The 12,726-nt window shown below is 36.7% G+C and overlaps 1 protein-coding gene across 1 annotated transcript; it reads left to right on the top strand.

Moving 5' to 3' along the window:
- The first annotated feature begins 2,728 nt into the window (after nt 1-2,728).
- Nucleotides 2,729-4,141, top strand: LOC135147188 (uncharacterized). The gene is made up of 2 exons (XM_064080040.1): nt 2,729-3,301; nt 3,497-4,141. Exons 1-2 carry the CDS (start codon nt 2,729-2,731, stop codon nt 4,139-4,141), a joined length of 1,218 nt encoding a protein of 405 aa, XP_063936110.1.
- Nucleotides 4,142-12,726: the final 8,585 nt, after the last annotated feature.

Below are 12,726 nucleotides of genomic sequence, written 5' to 3'. Positions count from 1 at the left end.
GCCTAGATTGTGTGATATGATTTTGGTCATTTGGAGCTTAAAATGAACATAATGTCTACTAAAATATATATCGCTAAAATTGGTTATTTGTGAAATTTGCTGTTTTGCCATGCTTTATGTGTCGTCGGATTTTTTTTGGTTTGGTAATAAAATGATCTGTTTTTTTACAAAACTAGAGTTTTAATCTAAACTGTTTTAAAAATTGAACTAGGTAGCCTTGAACTTCTTTAAATAATATTTCGATGATATCTATCTGAGACTTTTGTTAGTATAAAATTATGTGATTATATAATTTGAATTTTATCTTATCTGTCATAAACTCGACTGAATTTTTGCTAAGAAATTTTCTGCCATGATCTGAAATAGTCTGTGTGTTAATTGACTTTGTGTGAACTGAAATATCTAGTCTGCGAGTCTCCTGCTGAAAATTATCTTAATAATTTGATAAAGCCTTAATTTCTCTATGAAGTTTTCTAACTTAAGTATTGAGAGTTTTTGCAGGTGGTGACAATCGGGACGGATGGATTTTATTTGAATATATGCATGTGTGGCATATGAAATTTGAATAATATGTCGTATGATGAATATTGCCATGACTATTTGATGTCTTGAGTTTTGATATTTGAAACTGTGATATTTTTTAATTTTGTGCCTACAAAGATTTATTTTTGTAATAAACGACTACAATGGTTTTCTTTGTAATGACTGTTTTTAATTGGATAAAATGTTTTTCACAAAATTTCGAACCTGAAAATCCTTAAGTTTTTCCAACTCGATATGTTAAGGAATTGAAATTTCTTTAAAAACCGACTTGATACAATTGAACTTTCATGATTAAAATGAATATCTTCGATTTTTGCTAAATCTGTTGCCTAGATTTGCTAGTTGCCATGTCAGTCTGAGATGTTTGAAAATCATGTCCTTAAGCTATATAAAATCTCTGACTTGTACTAAATGGATTCAAAATTGATTGTATTAACATTTTGCGACAAACTGAATGTTTTAAAATGTTTGTGTATGATAGCTTAATAATCGATGCATGCCTAAAATGTATACACAAGCACACACAAATGCCTAACACCCTAAGACTTGGCTGGGGGTTCCTTGAAATCCCTAGTATCTGGAACACTGGGGTGTAACATGGCCACATAGATTTAGGAGATTTCCCAAGAGTTTGAGTGAACGTTTTTGTTAGGAATCAATAATTTTTAATGATAACATAAACACTTTGTAACATGTTTTGTTTAGAAACTTTATCTAAATTTCAGTTGTAATTGGTATACTTCTTATCCTTGAGAATTATCAACGGATGGATAGAATAGGATGGCTAATTGTAAATATCCAATGCCATGTAATTTTATCTAAGTGAAGGATATTCAACTGATGAGATGTAACTATTTAACTGATGAAGACTGGATCATGTTTCAACTGATGAAGACCAAGCATTCAACTGAAGACAAAGTATTCAACTGATGATGCTAAGGAATTCAACTGATGAGACTGGAACAGCATTCAACTGATGAAGTCTGTAATTCGTTCAACTGATGAAGGAGTTTTCAACTGATGAAGCCAAGAGCAGTTGAAAGTTACCAGAGCTTTCAACTGATGAAGCAAAGAGCAGTTGAAAGCGACTAGAGCTTAAGTCTGACAAATCACATGGATCGAAAGCCTGATTAGGGAAATAAAGAAGAAGCAGAAACATTCTTATCTCATGCAATGCAATCTGGATCAAATCAAGATATGGTCAAAGATGAAGACATCTCAGAAAGCATGCATAAGACAAAGATGTGCAGCATTGTTTAGATTAGAGTGCAATTTGTATTCTAGTTAAAAGCTTTGTAAAACTTGGAGTATATAACCAAGTTAGTAGCATTAGTTGAACTTGTTCGAAAAACTTGAGAGAAAATCTGAGAGTTAGAAACTGTTCAAGTGATGAACCTGCAGCTGTGCGAATTGTAATCAATCCACAGATTCTTCAATATAAAATCTCACGGGTGGATCTTTCAATCCACCCGTATTTTTAATACTTGGTGTTTTTCTGTTTTGTTGTTTTAAAGTGTTTGTTTTCTTGAATCTTTTATTTTGTAAAAGATTGTATTCAACCCGCCCCCTTTTACAATCTTTCTTATAGTTGGTGTAAAATAACAATTGGTATCAGAGCGAGGTTCCCAACAAACAGGGAAAAAGATCAACACTGCTAGAGAAAGATGGGAAAGAAGGATGCTGGAGTGAAGATTCATGTTCTTGACAAAGATAACTACTTTCACTAAAAAGTGAGAATGCATCTGCATTTGTTGTCCCCATGAAGGTCTGCACCAGTATTGGAGCTGATGGTGAAGACATGGTAGGTAAAATGATTCCAAAACCTATCCATGAATACTCTCAAGAAGATACTGAAGAAGTGCACAAGGACAAGAAAACCATGAACCTTTTGTTTAATGGTTTTGATCAAGAAATGATTGATAGTGTTATCAGTTGCACAAGTGCCAAAGAAGTTTGGGACACCATCAGGACCATCTGTGAAGGGAATGAGCAAGTAAGAGAAAACAAAATGCAGTTGCTGATTCAACAATATGAGTCATTCCATTTCAAGGCTGGTGAAAGTTTGAGTGATACATTTAACAGATTTCAAAAACTGTTAAATGGTCTGAAACTTTTTGGAAGAATATATCAGGTTAAGAATTCAAACTTGAAGTTCTTGAGAGCTCTTCCCAAAGAATGAAAACCCATGACAGTCTCTCTCAGAAACACTCAAGAATTCAAAGACTACACTCTTGAGAGATTGTATGGAACTTTGAAGACCTATGAGCTTGAAATGGAACAAGATGAAGAGATAGAGAAAAGCCAAAAGAAAGGGTATTCATCTGTGGCTTTAGTTGCATCTCTTGATGAAACAATCAAGGACAAGGGAAAATCTCAAGTTGAAGAAACTGAGAAGTTAGTCAAAGAAGAGAACTCAGAGTCAAGCAAAGGTAAAGGAAAAGATGTTGCTGATTCTGGTGAAGAAAGTGATGGGATTGATGAGCACTTGGCCTTCCTGTCAAGAAGATTCTCCAAACTGAAATTCAAGAAGAATTTCAATGCTGCAAAATCATTTAAAAGCAATTCCAAGCCTGACATTAACATGGTGGATAGATCCAAGTTTAAGTGCTTCAACTGTGGAAATGCAGGTCACTTTGCAAATGAATGCAGAAAGCCAAAAACTGAGAAGAGGTCCAGTGAACACATGGACTACAAAAAGAAATATTATGAACTTCTCAAACAAAAAGAAAGAGCATTCAATACAAAGGATGATTGGGCAGTTGGGGATGATTCTGATGAAGAGGAGGAGTTTGTCAATCTTGCTCTAATGGCCAACTCCACAGATCAAGAAGAAAACACTGGAAGCAGTAGTCAGGTATTCACTACAAACTTAGTAGAGTTAACTAAAGATGAATGCAATGCTACTATCAATGAAATATCTACTGAATTATATCATTTGCATGTCTCTTTGAAGTCTCTTACTAAGAAAAATTATAGAATTAAGGAAGCTAACACCTTTCTTAGTGATAGAAACGGTGTTCTAGAAACTCAGTTCATTGAGTTTGAGAAACTGAAGATTGAATGTCAAACATCCAAAGATGATCTTTTGGCTGTCTTAAAAAGAGAAGAGATCATAAGAAAACAGCTTGATAAGGAACAAGAAATCATTGCCAAATGGAAACCTGGGAGAGATGTTTCCACTAATATCACCAACATGCAAGGTAGAGAAACCTTTGTTGAGAATGAATGGAAAAGGAACAAGAAAGCTCTTGAGATCTCAGAGATTAGTTCAAGTGATGAGAATACTGATGATGATCATCAGTTGAAAAGCAAAGCTTCAACTGATGAAAGTCATCAGTTGAACAAAAACTCATCAGTTGACAAGAAAGTTCTCAAGAAACTCAACAAGAAATATGGTCATGTTAAGAAGAACTTTGTCAAAGGTGAGAATAATTCTTCTGAGACTAGTGAGAGTGCAAACAACATTCATAATTCCAGTAACAAGACCAAGAAGAAATTGGATGCTAGTGAGCCTAAATCAGAAGAGACTAAAAAGAACAAAGGGAATAGAAATGGTAAGATTGGAATCAATAAGCACACAGTAAATGTGGTAGTGTAAATCACTTATCTGCTAATTGTAAAACTGTGATTGCTCCTAATTTATCATTGCCTATTCCTATGCCATATGTTCCTCACATGAACTTATCTGCTATGAACATGATGCCTAGTTTATTACCTCACAATTCATATTCTCAGACTAGCATGCCATATATGTTCAATCCATATTTCAATGCCTTTAATATGCCTCAATTCCATTCAAACTTGCATGGTATAAACAATGTATGCATGCCTCAAATGCCTGTATTTAAAAGCAATGTTGAAATTTCAATTTCTCAACCAAAACCAAAGATTGAACCACTTCAATCCAAGGAAAAAGTTGAGAATGAAGGAAAAGTTGTTAAGACTAACAAATCTGGACCCAAAGCAATTTGGGTACCAAAATCAACTTGATCTATTTTTGGAAATGTGTGCAGGGAAACCATAAGAAGAATTTATGGTACTTAGATAGTGGATTATCCAGGCACATGACTGGTGCTTCTTCCCTGCTCACAAAGTTTGTAGAGAAAGCTGGCCCTAGCATTACCTTTGGAGATGACAACAAAGGATATACTATGGGATATGGCTTGATAGCAAAAGAGAATGTCATCATAGATGAAGTTGCATTGGTGTCTGGTCTTAAGCATAATTTTCTTAGCATTAGTCAACTTTGTGACAAAGGATACAAGGTCAATTTCACTCCTGCAGCCTGTGTTGTCACCAAAGGAGATGACAGCAATGTGGTACTAATTGGACAAAGAAAAGGAAATGTGTATGTAGCTGACTTCAATTCTGTCAAGTCTGAATTAATCACTTGTTTTCTCAGCAAAGCAAGCTCAGATGACAGTTGGCTATGGCACAAAAGATTGTCTCATTTAAATTTCAAGACATTAAATGAGTTAGTCAAGAAGGATTTGGTAAGAGGAATACCAAAGCTGGAATTCTCCAAAGATGGTCTGTGTGGAGCTTGTCAGCAAGGAAAGCAAAAGAGAAGCTCTTTCAAAAGCAAATCTCTTTCATCAATTGTGAAACCTCTTCAGCTCTTCCATATGGATTTGTTTGGACCAGTCAATGTAATGTCCATTTCAAAGAAGAAATACTGTCTAGTGAATGTTGATGATTTTTCAAAAATTACTTGGACTTTCTTCCTGCATTCTAAGGATGAAGCTGGGAAAATCATTATCAATCATATCAAGGCATTAAACAACAATCCAGATGTCAAAGTTGAAAGAATAAGAAGTGATAATGGAACAGAATTCAAGAATTCTGTGAAGATAAGGGAATTATTCATGAGTTCTCTGCACCAAGAACTCCACAACAAAATGGAGTGGTAGAAAGGAAAAACAGAACTCTCATTGAGGCTGCAAGAACCATGATTAATGAAGCTCAACTTCCAACCTATTTTTGGGCTGAAGCTGTGAACACTGCTTGCTTTACTGAAAACATTTCTCTAATTACCAAACCTCACAATCTAACTCATTTTCAACTCTTCAAGGGAAAGAAGCCAACAATAAGCTTTCTTCATGTATTTGGATGCAAGTGCTATGTTCTAAGGAATCAAGGTGAAAATCTTGGAAAATTTGAAACCAAAGTAGATGAAGCTATCTTTGTTGGATATTCTAATGGAAAATCATTTAGAGTATACAATCTGAGAACCAACATTGTTATGGAATCAATTCATGTAGTTTTTGATGATAAAAAGATTCAAGGATTGACAGATGAAGGATTTCATGACAATCTCAGATTTGAGAATGAAGGTGAAGGTGATCTATATGACAGTGATGATGATTGTGATGATTCTGTTCAGAATGCTGGAATTAATATTCCAACTGGTGAGATCTTGACACAGGAGACAGCTGCCATTAGAAACTCAACTAAAGCATCAGTTGAAACTACTTTGGAAGCATCAGTTGAAACTGCTCAAGAATCATCAGTTGAAAGAATGTCTCAAAATTTCAATCAATCCAGAAATAATGAGATGTCAAATTTAGGGGGATCTTTTCAACATGGTAATCTGAACTATAACAATGAAGCTACATCATCAAGACAATCACTTCCACCTCAGATAAAATGGACAAGGGATCATCCTTTTGAACTAATCATTGGAGATGCAAATGCATCTGTACAAACAAGAAGAGCTACTCAAGATGAGTGTTTATATAGTGCATTTCTTTCACAGGATGAACCTAAAGTAATAGAAGATGCTCTCAAAGATGCTGATTGGGTTCTTGCCATGCAAGAAGAATTAAATCAATTTGAGAGAAACAAAGTATGGAAGCTGGTACCCAAGCCTAAAAATAGAACAATTGTAGGCACAAGGTGGGTATTCAGAAACAAGATAGATGAGAATGGAGTTGTCACCAGAAACAAAGCAAGGCTTGTGGCTAAAGGATACTCTCAATCTGAGGGAATTGATTTTGATGAGACATTTGCACCAGTTGCAAGATTGGAAGCCATAAGAATCTTCTTGGCCTATGCTGTTCATGCAAACTTTAAAGTCTATCAAATGGATGTCAAAAGTGCTTTTCTAAATGGTGAACTGGAAGAAGAGGTGTATGTGACTCAGCCTCCTGGTTTTCAAGATCCAGAATTTCCAGAGTATGTTTACTTTTTATTGAAAGCACTTTATGGTTTAAAGCAAGCACTAAGGGCCTGGTATGACACTCTATCTCAATTCTTATTAGATAATCATTTTTCTAGAGGAACTCTGGATAAAACACTATTTTACAGAAATGTAAATGGTGCCTTTATTTTAGTTCAAATCTATGTAGATGATATAATTTTTGGTTCTACAGATGAGAAACTTTGCAAAAAGTTTGTTGATCTAATGAAAAGTTAGTATGAAATGAGCATGATGGGAGAGCTCACCTACTTTCTTGGTTTACAAGTTAAACAAGTAAAGGAAGGTATATTCATAAATCAAACTAAGTACATCTATGATTTACTTAAAAAGTTTGATTTGATGGATTGCAAAGAAGCTAAGACTCCTATGCCAACTGCCACTAAATTAGAGTTAACTCCTAATGAGAAATCTGTGGATATCTCTAATTATAAAGGCATGGTTGGTTCTCTTTTATACCTGACAGCTAGTAGACCAGATATTATGTTCTCTACATGCCTCTGTGCTAGATTCCAAGCTGATCCTAAAGAATCACATCTTACTGCTATAAAAAGAATATTCAGATATCTTAAGGGAACACCAAATCTTGGTATTTGGTACCCTAAAGACTCTTGATTTGATCTAATTGGATATTCAGATGCTGATTTTGCAGGATGCAAAATTGATAGAAAAATTACAACAGGCACATGTCAATTTCTTGGAGATAGGCTGAATACATTGCAGCTGGAAGCTGTTGTGCACAAATATTGTGGATGAGAAATCAATTACTTGATTATGGCTTAAATCTCTCAAAAATCCCAATATTCTGTGACAACACCAGTGCTATTGCTATAACTGAAAATCCAGTGCAACACTCAAGAACCAAGCATATTGACATCAAATATCACTTCATAAGAGAACATGTGCTGGCTGGTACAGTTGAAATGCATTTTGTTCCAAGTGAAGAACAAATTGCAGATATTTTCACAAAGCCTCTTGATGAATACACATTCACAAGGTTGGTAAGTAAATTAGGTATGTTAAATTTCTCCTAATTTATAGTGAATTTTTCTGTAATTTGGCAGCCAGAATTTAACTAAATTTTAATTTCTCAAAATTAAGTGAGTTATGATTCTGGATAGAATGTGAAATATTTCAACTGATGAAATAGTGAAATTGTTTCAACTGATATTTGAAACAATACTCTATTGTCTTGTTTTTCATTCAACTGATGACACCAGTTGAAACCGCTTTCAACTGATCATCATCAGTTGAATAAGAAGTTTAAAGAGGCGCTTATTTCATCTGTTGAAACTATTATCAGATCTGAGCCGTTGAAATTTCTCTTATCTCTCCTCTACTTTACACATACGATCGTGTGTGTAATTTTTGTAGAGTTAAATAAGAGTTATTTATTCTCAACGGTAATTTCTCAGCCAATCACAGCAATTTTCTGAGAAAGTATTTAAGTGTTTCAGTTTATTTTTATTTCTTTTCATTACACTCTTTCGAATTCACAAACCTCCTTCTCTCTCTCTGTGCAAAAATAAGTTTCATCTTCTTCAAGCTTTTTCTGTAACTGCAATGGCGCCAATGAAGAAACACACTTCTCCTACTAACTTTATTTATGAAAAGAACAACTTTGCCTCCTTTGTGGACACCAAGGCGGTAGAGGAGAAAGAGTTTCACAATATGATGGAGTTCATCAAGGCAAGCCAACTCTCCCACGCCATGCTCTCAACTCCAACTGTCTACCATGAAGTTGTGGAAGAGATATGGACTACAGCTGAGTTCAATAGTGAGGATGATACTATCTCCTTTTCTCTTAAAAACAATATTCATGTTATTAACTGTGATGTCATGAATGCATGCTTTAAAATTCCTGATAATACTGTTACTTCTCTGCCTTTTGACATTCAACTGTTAATATGCTATATGCCATGAATTATGTTCTGCCTACTGATGCATTAGGAAAGATAGAGAGGAGAGGTCTTAGAAGAGAGTGGAGTTACTTATGTGATGCCTTTGTTAAATCATTTTCTGGAAAAATTAGTAATTTTAATGCTATTACCTCCCAAATTTTACAGATGCTTTATATGTTCTTGACCAATGAGTACTTTAACTTTGGTACTTTGATGATCCATGAAATTGGGGAGAAGTTAGGTGATAGGACTGATAGGCCTAAGAACATATATTATGTTAGATTTTTGATGATGCTAGCTAATCATGTTGATGATAAGTTAGTTATCTCTAACCAGAAAGCCAAGCTTCGAATTAGTTTTGTGCAAGAAAAGAGGGTGTTCAAAGACCTCTTGAGGATGAACTTAAACCCCTCTTTAGAGGTGGTCTACCTGCCAATTATGGAGGCTGGAAAGGAAAAAGAGGTACATGGCTTTCCTTCTACTCCTTCTCAACCCTCATCTTCTTTGCTTTCTGCCATCAGGGCTGTTGAGGAGGCCCATCAACAGTCCACACAAGTGGCACAACCTTCAAAATCCAAGTCCTCAAAACCAACCTCAGGTGCCTCCCAAAAGGCACCTGTTGTAAAAACCATGAAACACAAACCTGAGGGGAGTGTGATTGGAGGAAGTGAGGGGGAGGGACAGGGTGAACATCAAAGAAACCCTGAGGATAAGGCTGGAAAGGTGAGTGATAACCAGCCTAGCCACTCTGCAGTCTCCCAAAAGACTGTAGAGATTAACAAGGATTCAAACACATCCCTAGCAGCATCCTCCCAAAAGAATGTTGCTATTGAAAATAGTCCCCATCCAGGGACACAACAAAAGAGGGGGAGGGACACACAGTCACCTATAAAAGCCTATGGGAGAAAGAAGCTCAAAGGTGACAAGTCCAAGCACTCTGCACACACTCAGGAATCAATTCTTGATTTTATGCCTGAAATTTCTCAAAGTCAGCTTGATGTGGCTCCAATAAATGTGGAGTCACAGCCCCCTTCTACTTCTCAACCCATTTCTTATATTTATGATCTTGCTATTTCTGCACCTTAAACACTTTCTCCTACCTCTTCTGTGGATGTGGAGTTAATTCACACCACAATTGTAAATTCTCCATCTTTAGATTTCATGGAGAAGCCCCTCTCTAAGATTGATCATCATCATCTTGATGATTTGTTGGATCTTTCTCACCAAATTTCTTCTTCTGTGACAATGTGTTCTGTGGATTTACATTCAAAATCAATCACCACAGACTCAACTGTCACAGCTTCTTTGCCTTTTTCTTCTTCATCTTCAACTGATCTCCTTCATCAGTTGAATAGTGTTTGTCCTTCAACTGATGTGCTTAACAGCCTTCATCAGTTAAAAGCCTCTTTTATACATGTTTCAACTGATGTCCCTCATCATTTGACAACTACTGGTACTTCAACTGATCTACCATCTTCTACAGTAGTTGATCACATGACAGCACAAACACTACTAGGACTGAGTGAAGTGAGTTCTGGAGTGGAGAGGAAGCCTTGGGAGCTAGCAAAAGGAGAGGGAGTGGAGAGTCTGGCTATTTCTTCAAGCCAGGAAAAAGGAGAGGATTTGAGTGGCCCTTTAGAAAGGGTAAGTGAGGGAGAGGTGAGCTGTGTGGTGAGCCAAGGGGAGCCCTTGATGCAAGAACAGAGAGATTATGAGAGACATGCAGGTGTCAATGAAGGGTTTAGTGAGCAAGAATATCAAGCTGAATACAGATCCATATTGGATAGTGTGCCACTAGACCCTGAGACTTTCACTAATGGAATGCCTTCCATTGAAGCCTTTGCAAGACTAGACAATCAAGCAGCTGAGAGGTGTCTGAATTTGATTCACACTACATCATCCATGCTCAGAGCAAAGGAGGCACTTTCAGCTCTGCCTGCCAATGCTGGTGATGACTTCCATTATGATGATAGTGATGAGGACCTCAATGAAGCTCTTGAGGATTCTCTTGGTGAAGAGCCTGCAGTTTCCCTTCCTTCTTGGCTCTCCATCCAATCACTCAACTCAACTCTCTCATCACTTCTGTTAAAACTGATTTATCCAAACAGATTGATGAGTTTTTTTCTACACAAGTCAAATCTGCAATGTCTGCCACTGAGAAAAAGCAAGCTCAGCTAGAAAAGCAAGTGGAGGCTTTGGAGGACAATGTCCAAATCTTAAACTCAAGGATGGAAGAGATGCTCCAACACCAAAGAGTGCAAACTGGATTTCTCCAACATCTTCTTCTGGCATCTGGCATTTCTCTTCCCAGTCCTTCCACTACACTTGCTGCTAACAAAAAGGGGGAGAAAGAACCCTTGCCTACTCCTGCAGAGTTGGTGAGCAGAATTCCTCCTCCTTTCCATACTGAGAAAGAAAAGAGAAGGCTTGAAAGACTTGCAGCTCTGGACTCTATCGAGTAGAGATTGGCTCTGTTGGATAAGAAAGCTTCTGCAAATTCATAGTCTACTCTGCAGCCACAACAGTTCTAACTTCTTTTCCCACCACAACTACAATTCTCAGGGTAATCACACCTGAAATTGTTATGCCTTCAAAGAAAGAAAAGGGTGAGCCATCAACTTTGAATGAATTCAAGGCCACCTTATTTCCAAACATTTGTGGTTACTCTAGGCCTGGCAAAGACTCAAGTTCAATTTACTTTCCACCAGCCAGGCCTGACAAAAATGAATACAAGCTTTTGGGCCAAGAAATCAAGAGCTACAAAGATTCCTCAGATGTGGCTTTAAAAGCTCATTTTTCCATCATCTACAGAGAAGGCCAAAAATTATTTATTGGAACTGGCCATCCTCATTACTCATTTGCAAAAGCTAAAGAGGTGGCCAGAGAATGTGAAAGCAAAAAATATGAGTCTCAACTCTCTGAAAATCAAGAAATAGAGGTTGATGAAAGATATGCAATTGAGCTGGAGGAGGAGTTGGCAGCTGAACTTCAAAGTGAAAATAGAATTGCTCTTGAGAATCCTCCAAAGAAGAAGAGAGTTAAGTCCAGATCAAAGATGCCTGAGGCTGCTAAGAGAAGTGAAGAAGTGCCAGAATAATCTGTACCAATCTTAAAGCCTTCTTCTCCAATCAAAGACACCACAGTGATGCATCCAGATGTCAACTTCCATGATGAGCCAATTATGCCAAAAGAGGAGCCAATTGATCTTGACAATATTCCAATCCCAGCCTTCCTTGTTCAAGAAACTCCAAAGCCAAAGAAGAAAGTGAAGACTGTGGCAAAGAGAATGGCTAATCCTCTAAAACCTCCAAAAGAACCTGAAAATCCAGATGACTATCTTGTCATTGCTAATATAGAAGAAATTTCTGAGTTGGAGCTGGAGTTGGATGATATTCAAGAAGTTAGAGGAATAGAAGCAACTTCAAAGCTTCCTGAAAGATTGATATTCTCATACAAAAGCAAAGGTGATGTCACCTGGCCTCTTCACAGGGTTCTGAGTTCTGAAGGATTCAGTTCTTTAACAAAGATCTATGCTTCCATGAAGAGGACGGGAGGATTTACAACACCAGCCAAGCAGATGGTATTGAAGAGAATTCTTGAAATTAGGAAGGAATGGTCCTCAGATGCTAGTCTACAAAGAAGGCTGAAAATCCCTACACTGGAAAGAAAATTCATCATGAACCAACCCCAATTATGGAGTTCAGGGATAGTCAAGGTGTTAGGAGATTTTTCAGACCTAAGGATCAACTCAAGGTTGCTAGCTTGAATACTCTGAAGACTCTCCAATCCAAGCTCAACAAGCAGGACAGCGATGCAGAGTGGTTTTACAGGATCTTTCAGAAACAGATTGATATACTTGAGGAAAAACTTAAGTCCAGAAGAAGAAGATCTTCTAGGAATAAGTAATCTGCTCAGTCTAGAGGAGCATAATCATCTGTAATTTTTCTAACTCTTGTATTTAAATTCTGCATTTTATTTTATTTTGTGTTTTGTTATCATCAAGTGTAGAATTTAAGTCTGCATCTTCTCTAGTCATAAATTGGGGAGATTGTTAGGAATCAATAATTTTTGATGATAACATAAACA

The sequence above is a fragment of the Daucus carota genome, chromosome 6 (genome assembly GCF_001625215.2).
Source record: "Daucus carota subsp. sativus chromosome 6, DH1 v3.0, whole genome shotgun sequence".
NCBI lineage: Eukaryota > Viridiplantae > Streptophyta > Magnoliopsida > Apiales > Apiaceae > Daucus > Daucus carota.
The sequence above is the reverse complement of the archived record's forward strand: the minus strand, read 5'-3'. Positions and strand labels throughout refer to the sequence as shown.